This window comes from Lissotriton vulgaris, chromosome 10 (assembly GCF_964263255.1).
Source record: "Lissotriton vulgaris chromosome 10, aLisVul1.2, whole genome shotgun sequence".
In the NCBI taxonomy this organism is placed as follows: domain Eukaryota; kingdom Metazoa; phylum Chordata; class Amphibia; order Caudata; family Salamandridae; genus Lissotriton; species Lissotriton vulgaris.
This window is the reverse complement of record NC_141698.1, coordinates 795003067-795023209: the sequence shown is the minus strand read 5'-3', so window position 1 is coordinate 795023209 and position 20143 is coordinate 795003067. Positions and strand designations below refer to the sequence as shown.

At 47.3% G+C, this 20143-nt stretch overlaps 1 protein-coding gene across 1 annotated transcript in view; it reads left to right on the top strand.

Annotated features, from left to right (window-relative positions):
* The window catches only part of DNAH11 (dynein axonemal heavy chain 11), a 3435931-nt gene that overhangs the window by 860849 nt on the left and 2554939 nt on the right, over positions 1 to 20143 (top strand). The window contains exon 15 of the mRNA XM_086939827.1: positions 3907 to 4299. Within this exon, the coding sequence (XP_086795953.1) occupies positions 3907 to 4299 (393 nt within the window). The remainder of the gene's footprint in view (positions 1 to 3906; positions 4300 to 20143) is intronic.

The window sequence follows — 20143 nt, the reverse complement described above, 5'->3', positions numbered from 1 at the left end:
CAACACCATCATAGACTTCATTACACCACTTGCCCTCAACACTGGCAATTACATCCTTCTCAGAGACCTGAGCTTCCACCTAGAAGATCATGCCAACACCAATAACGTAAACAACGTTAGAGCACTCACTAAAGACCTTGGAAGACAGGGTCTAACCCAACGAGTAAAGGGACCTGCTTACATCATCGGACACCTCCTGAAAACTATTTTCACCGACATTGGCAACATCTAAGTTTATGAGCCCACACAGGTTCCCAGGACAGACCATTCCCTCATCAACGTAAGCATCCCCTTTCTGGTTAATCTCACATGCACCACTTCCAAACCAGTCCACCAGAACTGGTACAGCATCACTGACCAGGACTGGAACACCATCCACTAACCGGAACACAGCAACAGCCTCTCCAAAGCCATCAAAGATTTCAACAGTTGGATTACCTCCTGCACTGACTCCCTGTCCCCCTCAAATATAGCAATGCAACAAGATCCAGACAGTTGGCTAGTTTGTACACACAGCAACTCAGACTGATGAAACTCCTCTGCAAACAACTGAAGCACAAATGGGGAATGAGCCAGTACAATCCAGACAGAAGTATGTTCAACTTTTCCCTAAGAATCTACCAACAAATAATCCAGACCACCAAAATCACCACTTTGGTAGAACGCATTAATACCAGCACCCACAGAAGCAAAGGAATCTTTGAAATTGTGAAAGATTTCCCTTTGCCATCAACTGGCAAAAAAACCTCTTGACTCCATCGCTCCCTCACAAGACCACTGTAACAATCTCTCTCAATTCTTCAACAACAAAATCACCACTATTTACAGTAGCTTCAGCTCACAAATGGACCTGACTGACCTAACCAAGCACATCCAAATGTTATCAAAAGAACCAGTGCAGCCACATGCCTGTCATCTCCCCAGAAGAAACTGCTGCCACCATGTAGTCCATCCATGTAGGGGGCCCATCGGATGCCTCCCCAACAAGCCTACTCTACAGGACTGCAACCTATCAGGGCTATGCTCCACCAATTCTGTATGCCTCCACCGCTCTGTGGACCCTTAAATGCTTCGATAAAATCATTAACCTATACCTCAACAAATACCCACCTCAAAATATGCTCTGTGGTTCCGCAGCAGCACCACCAGCATATTACTGCCCATTTCCAGACTGCCAGCACAGCACCATCCTTGATTCCAGTGGAGCCAGCAGTCTCCTGATGGTCCAACCATCACACTTATAATACTGAGGGTGGGCCCGCAGTGTGGTGGTGGTCGGACCGCCACCATGAATACGGTGACTCTGTAGATCACCATACTCATAATCTGGCCCAGAGTCTCCCACCCCATCCTCATCCAACATCTGCACGACATTGAAATCCAAGGACACACACTCTGATGGATCTGCTCCTTCCTGACTGGAAGGAACCAGTCAATCAGCCTCGCACCATACACCTCAGATGCCTGCAACCTCCTCTGCTGAGTTCTGCAAGACCTTCCCTGAACCCAACCCTCTTTAATACATACATGATCCCTCTAGCCAGAATCAACATCTCCCACAATATCAATGTCCTCTCCTATGCTGATGACACACAACTCATTATCTCCATCATGGACAAGACGCCCAGTACCCGGATCAAGTTGTTCATGACTGAAACTGCCGACTGGATGAAGACAAACTGTCTAGAGCTGAACACTAACAAGACCGAAATGATGATCTTACGGAAGAGCACAACACTGTGGGACTCCACCTGGTAGCCAACAGATCTAGGACTGATGGCCACCACCACCAACCATGTCAAGAACATCATGACTATCAACAGCAAACTCGACATGACTGCCCAAGTCAATGCAGTCACCACCTCATGATTTCATAACCTGAACATGCTAAGGAGGGTTTTTAATGGCTCCTAATCAGCAGTTTGAAAACCATCACATACGCTCTGGTCACAAGCAAGCTGATCTCAGGGAACATCATCAATGCAGGGATCAACAAACAATTCCCCAGAAGGCTGGAGACCATTCACAACTTAGTGGTCAGAATCACTCTTAATATCCCACACACATACACATCCCACCACACCTCAAGGAACTCCACTGACTCCCCATTCACAAACCAGCCTAATTCAAACTCCTCACCAATATTTTCAAGGCAGTTCATAACACTGGCCCAACAATCTCATCTGCCTTTCCAAACCTTCCAGACACCTCTGCTCGTACAAACTCCTACAAAATGCAAGCATATGGAAAACCAGGTCCGGTGCTCAAGCCTTCTCCTACATCCCTCCCCAAGCATGGAATGATCTGTCACTACAAATAAGAGAATCCTTCTCACTTCGTGAGTTCCACAAGAAGCTGAAGACCTGCCTTGCAATTAGTCCTACTAGGCCCGAGGTGTGTCTAGACTCACACCTGCTCAGCGCCAGGATAGCTTCCTAGGTGATAGTTCATTCCATAAACCTGCATTACATAACATAGTGTAACTTAGAATCTGGCTAAGCAGCAGATAACTTGATAATCTGGAAATGGAATTTATTTTGAGATGGTAGACGTGATGAGCGTGCTGTCACAACATTTCAAAATTCAGAAAGATTCCCAAGTTTAATGGGAACCTGTGACTGTCTGTTTCCTCAGGAGTACTCTAGAATGTTTTGTGAATTCAGAGAAGTAGATATACATGTGAATATTTAATGAGGTCACATTTTCTAAGGAAGCTCAGGCACACTAATTGTTACACTCCAAAAGGGAAATTATTAAATATTTTTTTCCTGGAGAGAGACTTCTCCTGCTTTGCACCAAAGTTCGGGGTGTATCATGCCCATTGGAAATGTCTTTATTCCTGCCCTTGACAAAAGTAAATCTCCAACCATATACAGTTTGGGAATGAAACATGAAAGTTTGTGAAGACCCACAAACTAACAGGGCATCGCCACCCTTGAATACCCCTAGGAGTAGATCTACTCCTGTCTACGTTACACTGTGTTGCAATAATATTTTATGTGGGTATATTAATTGAGAGTAAGTTTATGATTTCTGGGTACAGAACTCGAAGACAGGCATTATAGATTGTACAAAGTTTTGAATTAATTAAATACAAAACATAAAACAAAGATGTGAGGGACTTCAATATGTATTAAGGTCACCAAAAAGAAGCCTGAACCAGACTGAGCAGTCCAGTGTCAAGGTTGACTGGCAGGGTGGTGAATGAGCATAGGTGAAAAGTATGTGAGGCTATTTGAGGGAGAGAATACGTTTTCACTGGTGTTACAGAAAATATGAAGGGCGGTAGCATTTCTGAGATTCTTTCTATGTGGATCAAGGTAACGTGGTGCGGAAAAGGGAATTTGTAAATATATTCACTTTGTGAAAACAGATTCTATATGGCCATATAAATCAATGGGAGTTTAAGAGTTAATAATGTAGTGGCTGGTGGAAAAAGAAATTGTTGCCACAGGACATGTCACGCTTACCAACTGCCAATGAAAGATGGATCCATAAACTGTGTGAACTCTGCCAGCTTAGAATGTTTGCTTCTTCAGAATGACCACTTATGTATTCAAACAATTATTTATTGGAGGTGCTCTATAATCTACTCTGCATAGTGACAGTTTGAACCTTCAAATAGGCCTGGTATGTATGAGCCAATTGGATTATATAGTACTCTTTCCACAAATGAACGAAAATGTTTATGCATGTAGACATTGAAAATGATTACTAAAAGTAAAGTTACATTACCACTGATTATGTTACCGACAGATTGAAAATTGCAAATTTTTCAAATTTCTGTATTACTCCTTTGTATGCAGACATCCCCCACAGAATGTGTGCGATCTTCCTTGACATAAATCTGATACAGATGTTACATTCACAACTAACCTTCACCCTCATGTTTCTTTTTGACATCAGTACATAGGAAATCTAGATCTTGTGGTTAACTGGTACAACAACTTGAAACAAACCATCTTGGAAGTGGAATTTCCTTTGCTCGAAGGGGAGATGAAGAAGATTGATGAGCGTCTGAGAGAGGCTGAGGAGTTCTTCACGTGGAACGATGAAAGTAGCTGGGATTACATTGTAGAACTACAGACTACAATTCATGACGTTCATCAGAGAGTTCAACAGTCCAAGGATAATATTATAACAATACGGAAATTAATGAAGAGATGGGCAGAAAGTCCTTTGTTTTCAAGAAAGGATAACCGAAAAGATACCTTATTGACTCTTGATGAGAGACCAGAAAGACATAAAAAGTACTTGACCATACAAGAGGACAGCTGCACAATACAGAAACTTGTCCAGGTACCAATGAATAATCCATTTTGAATGTGTATTGAGCTTATTAGGTGTCTTATTTACTAAATGTATGCACAAGACTCACAGTGCATGGAGATATTTGTATATATATGCTGCACCAAATAATGTTCTCTTTTATATTTTCATTCATTGCATCATTGATGACCAAATTTATATGGCTTCCTTACACCTTTAATGACATCACCAATTACCTGGTGTTCACGTAACCAATGAACACGTAACAAGTGAGAGATGGGATGGAGAATGGGAAAAGAAGAGCTTCCTCAAGGAGCTAGATGTTTACAAACATTGTAAAACTTTGTAAAGATGAAACTTAGCACTTCAGCACTGTAAGACTTAAACTTATTAGAGAGTTTTTCAAAATCATTAGACAGGATTGAAAATTAATACTAGTTCTTTTCCCTGATGCTTAGAGACCCATTAAAATCCACTCTCCCCTTTAAAGCTTGTTTTAAAGGAGAATACAGAAGTAATAAAACCAACAGTTAACATTGAAGCTATCACAATCAATCCATCAAAGAACTGCAGAACGTCCGTGAAGAAAGAGAATGTAAATAGTACAACAAACAAGACGTCCTGAAGCTATATTTTAACAAACATAAATAAAACCACAAATACTTAACTCAAATAACCAATAATATATACACACACAAAATAAACCGCAAAAAAAGAAAAGTATATAGGAAAAATACGAAAAGGCGACCAAGAGGGCAAGAGTAGAGAAGACAATTAGGGAAAAAATTAAATTCCTCCAGGCGTTTCCATATGCTCCCAAAGATTTGTAACATAGAGGTGTGGCACACATAGCCTTAGATAGACTTAGTGCTTAAAAATAAAGCTTTATTATCTATGTATAATGACAATATATGTTTTCATTAAGGAAAATAACTCTAGCTAGACATTCTACCTTTATTGCAATTATTGTAGCTGTTTTAAAATGGAAATGTAATGTGTAAAGTGTAATGTAAACATCCCACCACCACCAAGAGATATTACCTTTTAACGAACTGGAGCCCACTCACCAGAGAAGACATTGTCAGAATTATGCGGACCATCCATTGAGGGTCCCCCAGATACCTCTGCCCTCACCACATGTATAACTTGGAAAGAACACCTGATCATTGCCAACATCACCATCATCAACTCCGCCATACTTAGCTGAACTTTCCCAGATAGCAGGAAACACGCAGAAGTCACAGCCCTCTTGAAGAAACCCTCGACCAACCTGAAAGAACTCAGCAACTACAGACCTATTAAGCTTTTTCCTTTCCTGGCCAAAGTCCTTGAGAAAGAGATCAACAGGCAACTTTCTACAAATTTAGAACAGCCCTATCTCCTGAATTCCACCTTGTCAGGGTTCCACAGCAACCACAGCATGGAAACTGCACTTTTGGTAGCAACAGACATTATCTGATTCATCATGGTCAGAGGGGAGCCACCACCCTCATGGTGCTCGACTTCTTGGCTGCCTTAAATACAGTCTCCCATGGCCCCCTCATTACCAGACTCCAGAACATAGGAATTCAAGGACCCACCCAGAATTGGATCACATCTTTTTTCTCCTACAGAACCTAATGGATCAGACTTTTCCCCCTACACCTCTGAACACAAGAAGTTCATCCGCTGAGCCCTACGGACTTCTCCCTCAGTTCAACCCTGGTCAACTTGTACATGGCACCCCTCACCCTTATCATAAGAGCCCACAGCATCAACATTTTCTCCTACGCTGATGACAGTCAGCTCATCCTCTCCCTCACTGATATAAACACCAGAATCAGTTTCACCTCCTTGCATATTCAACATGGTCAACTAGATGAAAGAGATCTGTCTTAAACTCAACATGGACAAAACGCTTATCCTGATCTTTGAATTCAAGAGCTCCCCCTGGGACTCCATCGGGTGGCCAACCAAAATTGGTCCCCCGCCTACCCCCACAGACCACACCAGAGCCTCAACATCATCCTAGACGACAAACTCACGATGAGTAAACAGGTCAATGCTATGATCGTTTCCTGCTGCCTTCAGTATGCTTCACAAGATCTTCAAATGGCTCCACCCACACACATAAAAACACAAGACGCAGGTCCTCATAACCAATAGCTCGACTATGTCAATGCACTCTGTCGCCGTATCCAACCAACTGCTTCAAAGACTCCAGAGCATCCAAAACATCGCAGCCAGACTCATCCTGGGCTTGCCCAGGAGCGCTCACGTCACTCCCTACCTCACCGAACTACACTGGCTACCCATCCAGAAACGTTGCCAATTCAAGCTGCTCATCTATGTCTACAAAGCCATCCAAAACATCAATCCGGCTTACCTCAACAACCAACTTCAACTCTACCAATCTACCAGACAGCTACACTCCACCTCACACTGGTCTCCTGCATCTGCAGAAGCCAGTCAGGAGGGTGTGCCTTCTCTTTCAAAACTTCCAAGAACTGGAATGATGCTCCTTAACACATTATGACAGCTACTTCACTCCTTAAATTTCCACAAGAAAATGAATACCTGTCTGTTCTACTAGGAACATCCCCCAAGCCTACATTCCTGCTCCAGCACCTGGATACCCACATGGGTGATAAGCTGGGCCATGCAAATAGACATAACATTGCTTTAATCATTTATACAATCATTTTATAACAAAGCCATATTTGCTTGACCAAGCTAAGCCATCAAAATAATTAGGCTTGTTGGTTAACGTTCTGAAGTGGACATATTATCTTTTGTCTTGGTTTGTGTTAAACTTTTGCAATCAACTAATTGACATTGCTAATTGGTCCAACAACTTCATGGTTCAGGAAAAACACCTCTTGATCATGTAAAGGAAGGATACTCTAACATACCTTTATGTCAAAAAACTTTCCACAGATTATTCACCTCATGAAATATCCTTCCAGGCTTCAGACTGGTTGGAAAAACAGCAATGTCTCCCCAGTCTAAGCAGTCTACGTTCCGCCATCGGATGTGATGACATCAGAACAAAAGAAAAAATAATTAATCATGAAGTAAAAAAACTTTCTAAAGAATGTTTGTAGTATGTATTAAGTACTTTTGAAAATAGATGAATTTTCAATTGGCTTGTTGCCCCACCAATTAGAAAGGTCATAAGTAATCTAGTTCATTAGTTGTACCACAGAGTATGGAAGACTTCCTCCCTTCTTCTGAAAGAAGACCATGTATTTATGGTACTAGAGGTAACCTGTTATATTTAATCAGAATGTATAAGGCACCAAACCTCATGCAGGCATGAGTTCTTGTTGGACCTCTCTTGGTGTTCAACAACAAAATTCCACAGCACTTTAACAGCAACTAAGGCAAATGTCACCTTTAAAAGTTTCAGTAGTTACGTCGGGTCCCTGATACCACAAGATGTCCTTCTCGGCACTGCATGATGCTTACATGTGACGTCTGGGATCAGAGAATGACAAAGCAGCAGGTGATTCTTTTTCCTTTTTTATTTTCCAAAGGCCATCAGGGAGGGTTGGAAAGAGCATGTTGTTTTGGGGCAATGCACACAAAGGAGACACATAATTACTCTCCTTCACCCATAGGTAATTAATAGGTAAGGAAACAACTTTGCAAGAGATTTTTGCTCACAAAAAACATAAAAAGCATGAGAGGGAGGAGAAGTTCTCTTCTTCCTATAGGAAATGGATTGTTGAGAGTCTCAATACCATTCCCTAATGCCAAACTCCTTGTCAGGCGAACTCGATGTTAAAAAGGATTAAACGGGGAGGAGGAGTCGAGCCGGGGACCAAGATGGCCGCTTGAGCATCGGCTCCGCCAGCCGCCACATCCTGACTGACTATCCAGCACACTATCCTGAGCCCTGTCCCTACCATCGGGTGGGGGACCAGCGCCTGAGTCACTAGGCGAAATTCGGTTCATTTGGTGGCTGTGGTGACCGAATATCGTCGCCGGAAAAATTGGGGCCTGTGGCATCGGAGTCTGGGGACCCGGTTCAGGAATCACTCGGGACGGAGTGCAACAACATTGGCCACAGAGACCGGAAGTGGCCGGACGGGTCCTGCTTTGTCGAATCCGGATCGCGACTGCGACGACATGCGCCTCCCAGCCTGGTCTAGATACCGTCCATCGCAGCACCAACCCACACTCGATTGAGGAGTGGTGGGTTTCGCCCTCATTTGCGCTTGAGATGGCTTTGAGAGACTCTGAAAAGAGTCAGCAGAAGACCTAAAAAACTACTCAACAGGTCCAGTCGAACCGAATCCATAAATATGCCATTTCCAAGGGGTCCCCCAGAGACGTGAAACGACCTCCGGCTGGAGGCACCGATGCTGATTCGGTCAGCGACGACCCCACTATGAAGGACTTAATGGCCACGATCGCTGGGGTCCAATCCTCCTTGGGCAAGATGGACACAAAACTGGACACTGTCGCAATTGAGGTTGGTCTTCTCAGGACCGACCTCACGAAAACTACAGAGAAGGTCAAAAACCTTGAGGTTAAAACAACGAGTCTTCTCGAGGACGTCTCCGAGCTCCAGAAGGAAGTGCGCGACCTTAAGGCGGCCCAACATCAATTTGATAGCAAGCTTGATGAATATGAGGGTCGGGCACGCCGCAACAACGTCCGCATTTTGGGGGTCCCGGAAAAATCTGGAGGGGCGACCCCTGATCTCTTTGTTGAGGACCTTATCCTGAACCATCTCAAGCCGAAGGGCCTTAGTAACTTTTTCACTGTGGAGAGAGCACACAGGATCCCCGGAGGCCGCCCGAAGGTCGGGGCATCTCCGCGCCCCATCATTGCCCGGGTCTTGAACTTTCGTGACCGGGAAGCCATTTTGCAAACGGCAAGGTCCACTGGTCCATTGGCATACGAGAACGCTTCGCTGTTGTTCTTCCCTGACTTCACACAGATGGTCCAGAGACAGCGACAAGGCTTGATGTCCATAAAGCGGAGGTTGAGAGACCGGGAGATGAAATACTCAATGCTGTATCCCGCACGACTGAGGATAGAACATGACGGAAAAGCTTGGTTCTTTGATAACCCTGAGGTGGCCGCGGACTGGCTGGACCGGGTGGAAGCATCAGACTCTGGGGCTCAGGCCTGAACAGATAGCGAAGAATAACACATTGCTTGTGACTGTAAGCCGCACTTATTCCATTGCTGGTACAGGGGGCCTGGTAGAGGGTTTCGTTATTTTCCCCTCCCTCTGTGGACAATTTTTACTGTATTATTTCTTTTTTGATTGAGACTCTTTTTATATATGATTGTTCCGGTTGGGGGGGGTTAAGGGTTGGTTTGGAGTGGCAGGGGCGGGCGGCCTGTTGTAAGGTCCTCCTCCATTTCTACTTTTAGATACTAGTTAGTGGGGAGACAGGCACTCTGCGAGTTGGGGATGTGTGTCCATTGTATGCAGGGGTGCAGGGTGGGGGGTTGGGGGTTTGGCTGTTGGGGATTTTTTTGTGTTGCATCGTTTGTCGTAAGTGACCAGGGATTGCTAAGGGGGCCCTCGGTTCTCCTGTTCTCTTTTGGAAGGATGCATGGCTGCCGTTAGACAGGGCCTGGGGTTCTCAGTCCTAAGCTAGAATGTGAACGGGTTGGGGGACAGGATCAAACGCACTATGGTGAACCAACTCATCAGACGGCACATGCCGGATGTCGTTTTGTTGCAGGAAACACACTTAATGGGGAAGCAGTGTATGGCGTTGCACAGGGGAGGATATAAACTAGTGGCTCACGCTGATTTCACCTCCGGTTCAAGGGGAGTGGGTATACTAGTGAAGAACTCCTTTCCCTTCGCGATCCGTTCTACCTGGTCTGACAATCGTGGTCGCTATATAGGCGTACGGGTCTCTGGGAGGGTAGGACGGTCACTTTTGTGTCTATTTACGTCCCCCCGGCATTGCAGGCCGACACTTTCTGTGACTTAGGTTGGATATTTCTCACATTGCAAGTCGGCATCATGGTGTTGGGCGGGGATTTTAATGCTGTAGTGGATGGCGAATTGGATAGGCGCCCCTCCCGTGTGTTGTTGCCCTCTCGTCGCTGGCTACCCGACTTCATTTCCATGTCAGGTTTGTTAGATGCTTGGCGTCTCAAACACCCGTGCGCCGCCTAGTATACGCATGCCTCCGCGGCGCACCATTCCCTTTCCAGAATTGATCACGTGCTTTTGCCGGCGGCTCAGGCGACCCTAATCCGTGAAGTGGCCCATTTGGCAAGGGGGGTTTCTGACCACTCGCCGATTTGGCTTCGGTTGTGTCTGGGGCTGGGCGACGTTGGTAGAATTGCTCCTATAAGCTTGTGGCGTCTGAAAGACACTGGGGTAAAAAAGGAACTTAAGCCGGCCACGGATAGCTTTTTCCGCGAAAATGAAGGTTCGGTAACGTCAATGTGTTCTCCTTGGGAGGCTTATAAGACTGTAATAAGAGGAGAGGCCATCTCCCTAGTATCCGGGCAGAAGAAGAAGAGGAGGGAGGAATTGGATAGTGTGGAGGCGGAGCTTGTGGTCTTAGAAATCGCGGCTTGCTCTGGGAGCGAGTCTGAGGCGACTCATCGCCTCGGGCTACTCCAGGAGGAATACAAGTCTATGACACGTGAGGGCGCGAAGGCGCAACACGACACAACGCAGAGTAGGATTTATGAGCACAGTGATAAGGCTGGGAAGCTAATCGCCTGGTTGGAAAAGGGGGACTGGGGGTCTCGTTTGGTCCCGGAACTGAATGTGGGCCCGCTGTCACGCCGGATCCCCAGTTGATAGTTCAGGAATTCGTGTGATATTATGAGGAGTTATATACTGCGACTGGAACGTTCACAGAGGTCAACAACGCTGGCATGATCCGGGATATACCGATGCCGGCCTTGTCAGACGAAGATAGGAATTTCTTGGACTCCGCCCTCACTGACGATGAGGTGGCTATGGCTATTAGGGGGGTCCACTCGGTTAAAGCTTCGGGCCCCAATGGCCTTCCCATTGAGTTGTTTAAACCACATGCAGACCGATTCAAGTCAAGTCAAGTCAAGTGATTTCTATAGCGCGCTACATATCCAGAGGGTCTCAGGGCGCTTTAGGAAGGGTGGGGAATTACTTGTTGAATATCCAGGTTTTAAGTTGCTTTCTGAATGTAAGGTGGTTCTGAGTGAGGCGAAGGTGAGTGGGAAGTGAGTTCCAGGTTTTAGCTGCCAGGTAGGAGAAGGATCTGCCTCCCATGGTGGTTTTGTTGATGCAAGGTACAGTTGCAAGGGCTTGGTTGGAGGATCGTAAGTGGCGGGAGGGGGTGTAGAAGGAAAGTCGTGAGTTGAGGCATTCGGGTCCAAGTTCGTAGAGTGCTTTGTGTGCGTGGGTTAGGAGGCGGAAAGTAATCCTCTTGTTAACGGGGAGCCAGTGGAGGTTTTTCAGGTGTCCGGAGATGTGGTCTTTACGCGGGATGTCTAGTATGAGTCTGGCTAAGGCGTTCTGGATGCGTTGGAGTTTTTTCTGGAGTTTTGCGGTGGTACCCGCGTATAGGGTGTTACCGTAGTCCAGGCGGCTCGTGACCAGTGCGTGGGTGACCGTTTTTCTAGTTTCGGTGGGGATCCAGTGAAATGATTTTTTGAGCATGCGAAGAATATTGAAGCAAGAAGATGAGACGGCGTTGACTTGTTTGTTCATAGAGAGTGAGGAGTACAGGATGACACCTAAGTTCCGTGCGTGGTCCGTCGGGATGGGTGCTTTTCCAAGGGCCTCTGGCCACCAAGAGTCATCCCAGGCGGAGGGGGAGGTACCTAGGATAAGGACTTCAGTTTTGTCGGAGTTCAGTTTTAGACGGCTGTCCTTCATCCACTCGGCTACTTCTTTCATTCCTTCATGTAGGTTGGTTTTGGCGGTGTTAGGGTCTTCGGTGAGTGATAGTATCAGTTGAGTGTCATCAGCGTAGGAGATGATGTTGCAGTTGTGTTGGCGTGCGATAGCCGCGAGGGGGCTCATGTATACGTTGAAGAGGGTGGGGCTGAGTGAAGATCCTTGCGGCACGCCGCAGATGACTTCGGTAGCTTCTGATTTGAATGGAGGAAGGCGGACTCTCTGAGTTCTTCCGGCAAGGAATGAGGTGATCCATTCCAGTGCTTTTCCTTGGATTCCGATGTTTCTGAGGCGTTGTATTAAGGTGCTATGACAAACTGTGTCAAAGGCTGCGGAGAGGTCGAGGAGGATGAGGGCGACTGTGTCTCTGTTGTCTAGCAGAGTTCGAATGTCGTCTGTTGCTGCGATGAGTGCGGTCTCGGTGCTGTGTTTGGCTCGGAAGCCGGACTGAGAGGAGTCGAGGGATTTGTTGGTTTCGAGGAAGGCGGCGAGCTGGTTGTTGACAGCTTTCTCGATGACTTTGGCCGGGAATGGAAGGAGCGAGATGGGGCGGTAGTTTTTGAGTTCGGTGGGGTCAGCTGTGGGTTTCTTCAGAAGGGCGCTGAGTTCGACATGTTTCCAACTTTCCGGGAAGGTTGCGGAGTTGAGGGGGCAGTTGATGATGTCTCGGAGGTGCGGTGCTATAATGGAGTCTGCTTTGTTAAAGATGTGGTGAGGGCATGGGTCTGTGGGGGATCCTGAGTGGATAGAGTTCATCAGACGGATGGTGTCCTCAGTGGAGATTGGGTTCCAGTCATTGAGGATGTTCAAGGGGGGTGGGGGTCCTGCAGAGGGTTGGGTGGGTTGGTCTTCGGGTCGGTTGTCGAAGCTGTTGTGGATGTCTGCAATTTTGTTGTGGAAGAATGAGGCCAGGGAGTCACAGAGGGCTTGAGAGGGGGTGATGTCATTGGAGTTGGCTGAGGGGTTGGTAAATTCCTTGACGATGTTGAATAATTCCTTGCTGTTGTGGGCGTTGCGATCTAGTCGGTCCTTGAAAGCAGCTTTCTTGGCATTCCGGATCAGTTAGTGGTGTATACGGGTGGCGTTTAAGAAGGCGTCCTTGGTGCTGGTGTTTGGGTCTTTTTTCCAGGCCTTCTCAAGGGAGCGACAGAGTTTCTTGGATTTCTTAAGATCATCGTTGAACTAGGAGGCCTACTTGCTGCCAAGTTTGATTTGTCGTTTTTTCAGCGGTGCTAGGATGTCGGCGCTGTTGGATAGCCATTGGGTGAGGTTAATGGCTGCTTGGTCGGGGTTTGAGGAGTGGGCGGGGGGGGGTTTTGAAGAAGCGATGAGGAGATCTGGTCGATGGTGATTTTGTTCCAGTTTCTTCGCAGAGTGGGTTGGGGATGGTTGTTGGATGTGGTCTTGTTGTAGGTAAAGTGAACGCAGCGGTGGTCAGTCCAAAGGAGAGCTGTGGTGTGGCTGAAGGAGACATGTTTGCTGGAGGTGAAGATAGGGTCGAGTGTGTGACCTGCGATGTGGGTGGGGGTAGTGACAAGTTGTTTAAGTCCGAGGTTGACGAGGTTGTCCAAAAGGGTGGTGGTGTTGCGGTCGTTGTTCTTTTCAAGGTGAAAGTTGAGGTCTCCCAAAAGGATGTAATCCTCGGAGGGGAGGGCGTGTGGGGTGATGAAGTCTGTGATGTCTTCCCTAAATTGTGCACGGGGTCCTGGTGGCCTGTAGAGGAGGGTGCCTCTGAGTGTGGTCTTGGGGTCGATGTGGATCTGGAAGTGAAGGTGTTCAGTGTTGGCGAGATTGACGTCTGAGCTGGTTGAGATGCGGATGGATTTCTTATGGACGATAGCGATGCCTCCTCCTGTTTGGTTGGTACGGTCCTTACGGATGATCTTATAGCCTTCCGGGATGGCAATGGTGATGTCTGGGGCTGATGTGGCGTTCATCCATGTTTCTGTTAGGAAGGCGACGTCTGGAGAGATGGTGTCTAGTAGATTCCAGAGGTCGATGGTGTGTCTGTGGACCGAGCGGGTGTTGAGCAGTATGCATTGTAGGTGGTTGGTGTCAGATGTTTGTTTTGTGTTCGTGGATGAGATGTCGTTCTTGGTGCCGTCGAACTTGCAGGAGTGGCAAGAGAAGGGTCCATGGATGTGTCCGGGAGCGGCTTGGACGCAGTTGGGGAGTCGGCCGGGGTTTAGGGCTAAGAGTGTGGGGGCGTCGTATGGGATGCGGGTGGGGTGGGGGGTACAGGGGCCAGGGGGTCTGGCGCTGGGCGCGGTCCAGGCGCGGACGGGCGTAGACGGGCTTACCTTTGGCGCACCTTCAGCGCGGATGGGGCGCGACCGCTGCGCGTGAACGCTGTGCGCAAGTGCATCTGTCATATATGGATAGTGGAGGGGGAGGGGCGAGGGCGGCTCAGATGGGAGGCGGGGCGGGCTCAAGAGGACGGGTTTCTACACAGAGAACAACAACAAAAACATAAACAAAATGGCAGCGGAGGGGTGAGCAGAGCAGAGCGCCGGGGGTTATCGCGCTTTAAATGTGAAAGTCGCTGTGGCAATTTAAATGCAAAGAAAGCGAAGCAGCAACCAAGGCAGTATTCAGGCAATTAATCACAAGGCGGTATTGAATCAAAACGCAGCACAACTATACCAGCTCTCAGCAGTGAGACTGGGGAGCGACCACTCAGCACAACAGCGATGAGGGGATCACAGCGCTTCCAGGTATGGGAGCGCTGTATGTAGTCAGTGGGAGGGTGGCTCAGCTGGGAGGCGGGGCGGGCTCAAGAGGACGGGTTTCTACACAGAGAACAACAACAAAAACATAAACAAAATGGCAGCGGAGGGGTGAGCAGAGCAGAGCGCCGGGGGTTATCGCGCTTTAAATGTGAAAGTCACTGTGGCAATTTAAATGCAAACAAAGCGAAGCAGCAACCAAGGCAGTATTCAGGCAATTAATCACAAGGCGGTATTGAATCAAAACGCAGCACAACAATGCCAGCTCTCGGCAGTGAGACTGGAGAGCGACCACTCAGCACAACAGTATCTGAAGGATATGTACTTGGAAAGCCGCGATCGGGGGATTCAGCTGTACGACCAACGAGTCGCCAACATTGTGGTAATTTATAAAGTGGGTAAACCTAGATTAGATTGCTCTTCGTACCGCCCTATTTCCCTTTTGATTGTGGAGCCCAAGATCCTAGCTAAATTGTTAGCCACCCGGTTGGTAAAGTCATATCGACCTTGATCCATCCGGATCAGTCCGGTTTTATGCCTCGGCGTAACACCGCACTTAATCTGCGTCGTCTGTATGGAGTGGTCGCAGATGCGTCGCGTATCCATGAACCAGCGGATTTGTTATCACTTGACGCCACCATGGCTTTCGACCGTGTGGAGTGGCCTTATCTATTTGCGGTATTGATGAAGCTGGGATTTGGCCCTGCATTTATTGGCTGGGTCCGTCTTCTATACTCGGCCCCGATGTCTCGCTTGGTTGTGAATAACCATAAGTCACGTGACTTTTCTCTTGGAAGGGGGACACGACAGGGATGCCCCCTCTCGCCTCTTTTATTCGCTTTGGCTCTGGAACCGTTGGCGGCCTGGGTGCGGTGGGACCGCTCGATTAGGGGACTGCATTGGACCACAGACTGGGAGGACAAGATATTGCTCTACGCTGACGACATTTTGTTATATTTGACCTCCCCGCTCCCTGGTCGTCTTTATGGATGTTCTGGCCATTTTCGGCAGGTATTCTGGTTTTGCTATTAATTGGGCGAAATCCGTTCTCTTTGTGTTGAGTGGGGACCCCCCTAGAGTACCTGATAATTGTTCTGTGAGACTGGAATCGGTTAGCTTTCGCTATCTGGGGATCCGGTTGAATCTGTTGCCTCCCATAGCTAGGCTCCGGTCAGATGTTGCACGGTGGAAGACGCTCCCACTTTCCTTGTTGGGCCGTGCCATCCTCTTTAAAATGATGGCTCTCCGACGATTTCTATACGCTCTACAGAACTCCTTTGACCCTGTGCAACAGTCGTACTTCAGTGAGATTGAGTCCCTACAGCGCAGTCTCCTGTGGGAGGGGAGGCCGCGCATTGCATTGTCAAAATTGATGTTGCCGTGGTACGACGGGGTATCGGTCTTCCTAACATTCGGAAATATTATTGGGCGTCGCAGCTGGCCCCCATAAACCACGCTATATAAGGCTCACCGGTAGACCCTGGTTATGCGATGGACCGTGGTCAGGTGCCGGGGGGTGATTACGCCTGTGTCTTATATGCGAAGCGTGGTCGATTCCCGTTGGTGGGACCTCCTTCAATCTCTACCGGAGTGTGGCATGCGGCCAATAGAGATATTAAGTGGGCCGGTCTCTTGACACTGGCCACTCCACTGTGGAGCTCTGAAAAGTTGGGTATGCTCTGGTAGACTAAGGGGTTTGATCGCTGGGATTTAATTGGCATAAGACAGGTCCGCGATATTTGGGGCAAGGACAGAGTGTTGTCATTTGAGGAACTACAGGCTAAATATCAACTGAATGAGACGGAACGATTTCGGTACCTCCAGATTAGGCATGCTCTGAGCACTGCTTTCCCCAGTGGTGAGACACTCCCAGTGGCCTCCCCATTGGAGGATCGTTTGCTTGATGGCCTGGTACCCACTAGAGTTATCTCCCTAACATATAGCAAACTCATCAATCACACCGAGGACTCCTTGGTGTTGTTGCGTGGGCAATGGGTTGCCGATGGCTTCATACTCGATGACGAAGATTGGAGGGAGGGGAAAAAACAACACAGGGTCCTGGCTGTATCCCAGTAAGGCTAAGCCAAATACAACAAAAGAACAAAACAGTGGCCAATACTGGATTTGATTCAAACTAGTCTAGTAGTAACCTATATGAATGAAGCATAACGGTCCGTTTTGCATTACTAGTTGAATTTTTATTTTCTTCACTAGTTGAGCATTGCAATTTTAAACCATGTCAAAGACGATGTATGCATGTACAAACAATTATAAGGTTAGACATAACAAACCGGCAACTTTATACATATTTACAATCTATACACATCCTACCAACAACACTCATACTTTACTCACACAACTATACATAAACACAACAATAAGGCCCTTTGTCAACAAAAGTCTAAGTAATGGAGCCTATAGATGGTATTATTTTCCTAGTTCAAACTATTTACAACTATATATATTGAACACAAATTCTTATTTTGGAGTCAGATTTAGAACTTTTTATATATTCGTAGTTGACAAAGAGTCGAGTCAAGTTAGTTCAGGTCGACGCGTTTCAAACCCCTGATGGCGGGGTTCTCATCAGGACCAACATTTTCTTGTAAATACGGTCAGTAACCCAGTTTGTTTGTGGTAGACAACCATCAGTTTCCGTAGTCACACTCTATGGTCGAAAGAGGCAAATTACCGGGCTCTGTGGGGCTTCCAATTAGTTGCCCGTGTGCTTTCCTTATTGTTCAGTTTTCGATTTCCACCTTTATCGGAATCGCCGGTCGCGTCTAACAGTGTTCGGCAAGCGAACGCTGCCGAACACTGTTAGACGCGGCCGGCGATTCCAATGAAGCCCCACAGAGCCCGGTAATTTGCCTCTTTCGACCATAGAGTGTGACTACGGAAACTGATGGTTGTTGACTGGGTAGGAGTATTCTGCTTAGTTCAGATACTCTGTCCATCACCACCCCCTTTTCTGAATCAATTTGCCCACCACAAGCGTGGAAGGGTATGCTCAGATGTGAGTCCCTTGCTCACTGCACCATCAGAATTCAAGCAAGCCGGGCCGAAGACGGCTGTAATGCCAGAAACCGGTCCCCGGAAGCTTGTTTCCTTTCCAGTTAAAGAATTGGCTTGGTAGTTTAGTCTGCCCTGTTCCCATGATGCACTGGGCCAGGGACAGACTAATTTGCATGTAGCCAGGTTCTGAGCTGGGATGGTGCAGTGAGCTAAAAAACAGTGATGGATCAAGCCCTGATCTGTTGACTGGGTAGGAGTATTCTGCTTAGTTCAGATACTCTGTCCATCACCACCCCCTTTTCTGAATCGTTTTGTCCACCACAAGCGTGGAAGGGTATGCTCAGATGTGAGTCCCTTGCTCACTGCACCATCAGGATTCAAGCAAGCCGGGCCGAAGACGGCTGTAATGCCAGACACCGGTCCCCGGAAGCTTGTTCCCTTTCCAGTTAAAGAATTGGCTTGGTAGTTTGGTCTGCCCTGTTCCCATGATGCACAGGGCCAGGGACAGACTAATTTGCATGTAGACAGGTTCTGAGCTGGGATGGTGCAGTGACCTAAAAAACGGTGATGGATCAAGCCCTGATCTGTTGACTGGGTAGGAGTATTCTGCTTAGTTCAGATACTCTGTCCATCACCACCCCCTTTTCTGAATCGTTTTGTCCACCACAAGCGTGGAAGGGTATGCACATATGTGAGTCCCTTGCTCACTGCACCATCAGGATTCAAGCAAGCCGGGCCGAAGACGGCTGTAATGCCAGAAACCGGTCCCCGGAAGCTTGTTTCCTTTCCAGTTAAAGAATTGGCTTGGTAGTTTGGTCTGCCCTCTTCCCATGATGCACTGGGCCAGGGACAGACTAATTTGCATGTAGCCAGGTTCTGAGCTGGGATGGTGCAGTGAGCTAAAAAACGGTGATGGATCAAGCCCTGATCTGTTGACTGGGTAGGAGTATTCTGCTTAGTTCAGATACTCTGTCCATCACCACCCCCTTTTCTGAATCGAACACTGTTAAATGGCAGTTAATATTGAAGCATTATTTCCACATGGTTCACAAATCAATAAAATCAATTGCATGACACAGTTATAAAAATAGGCAACGAGCCAGATTTACATTTGGTATTAAAACAGCAGTTAATGCAATCTTTAAACAATATCAAATAACCCCAGCCCGCCCCACCCCCGCACATCTTCTCTGAATAAATAAGCATGTACATGCTGTGTAAATGGATCGCAATAGAAATATTAGAGCATGGGCTTTGGGGATAATTCGCACAATATGTTGGGGTGAGTACTTGGAGCTTGTCTGTGACATGTAGTGACACATGTAAACGTATATGGGTGGTGCAGGTAAGCACACAGGGACAGCGCCTCTTTTGGGCTATCAGCGGTAATAGGCTCGGAGGGTCAGGTCCTCCCACAGATAGGGTATGGCCAATAATGGTAATTAGTCCTCACTAGACTCCTGAGCTTTGAAGGATTCTAACAGTGCATCCCATTTCAACGCTATGGGTCTCTTTCACAAGCCTCTATCTATATTCCTCCCCACGCATGGCATCACTTTCCGCCAGTCCCTAGGACTCCACCTCCTTCTGCCATTGGGCTACCAGGGGAACCATTGAAGACTTCCAGCGCCGTACCCATAGACGTTTAGCCAGTAAGAGCGCTATGTCTGTTAAGCGTGATGTTACCTTAGTTCCCTTGGGCCAAGGATATAAGCCTAAGACACACTGTGCCACCGTTTGCCAACGATTCCAGTCATCCAGTTCTGCTAGTGCACCTTGGACATCTACCCAGTAAGAAGATAGTGTTAGGATAGGCCTACAACATATGCAGGAGATCAGCATCTGCAGTCCGACAGTGGGGGCATGGAGGGGATACTGCAGGAAACATAGAGTAGTTGATGCGGTGTAAGGTAGGCATCACAGCTCTGACCCAGATGTCTCCCTAGGTGGTCCTGTCACAGGCTCTGGCCATGACATTGAAAAAAAAGTTGAAGCCTGCCAAGGCATTAGGGGTATTCCATCTCATTTGGTCAGAACTTCCTTCGACAAAGGCGCCATCTACACACCCTATGACGATGATGTTCTTGAATCCATCTCTGTCAGAGGATATAATATGTGTGGCAGGTGAGATGATATTCACTTTGATGGAAGAGGTCTTTGGCTCCAATTCCAAGACCTGCTAGACAAAGATAAGTACTATGGTCAGAAAGAAAATGATGAGCCAAAGGCTATAAACCTCCTTCCCCGCTATAATAGTGATTTTTACTTATATCTGGAC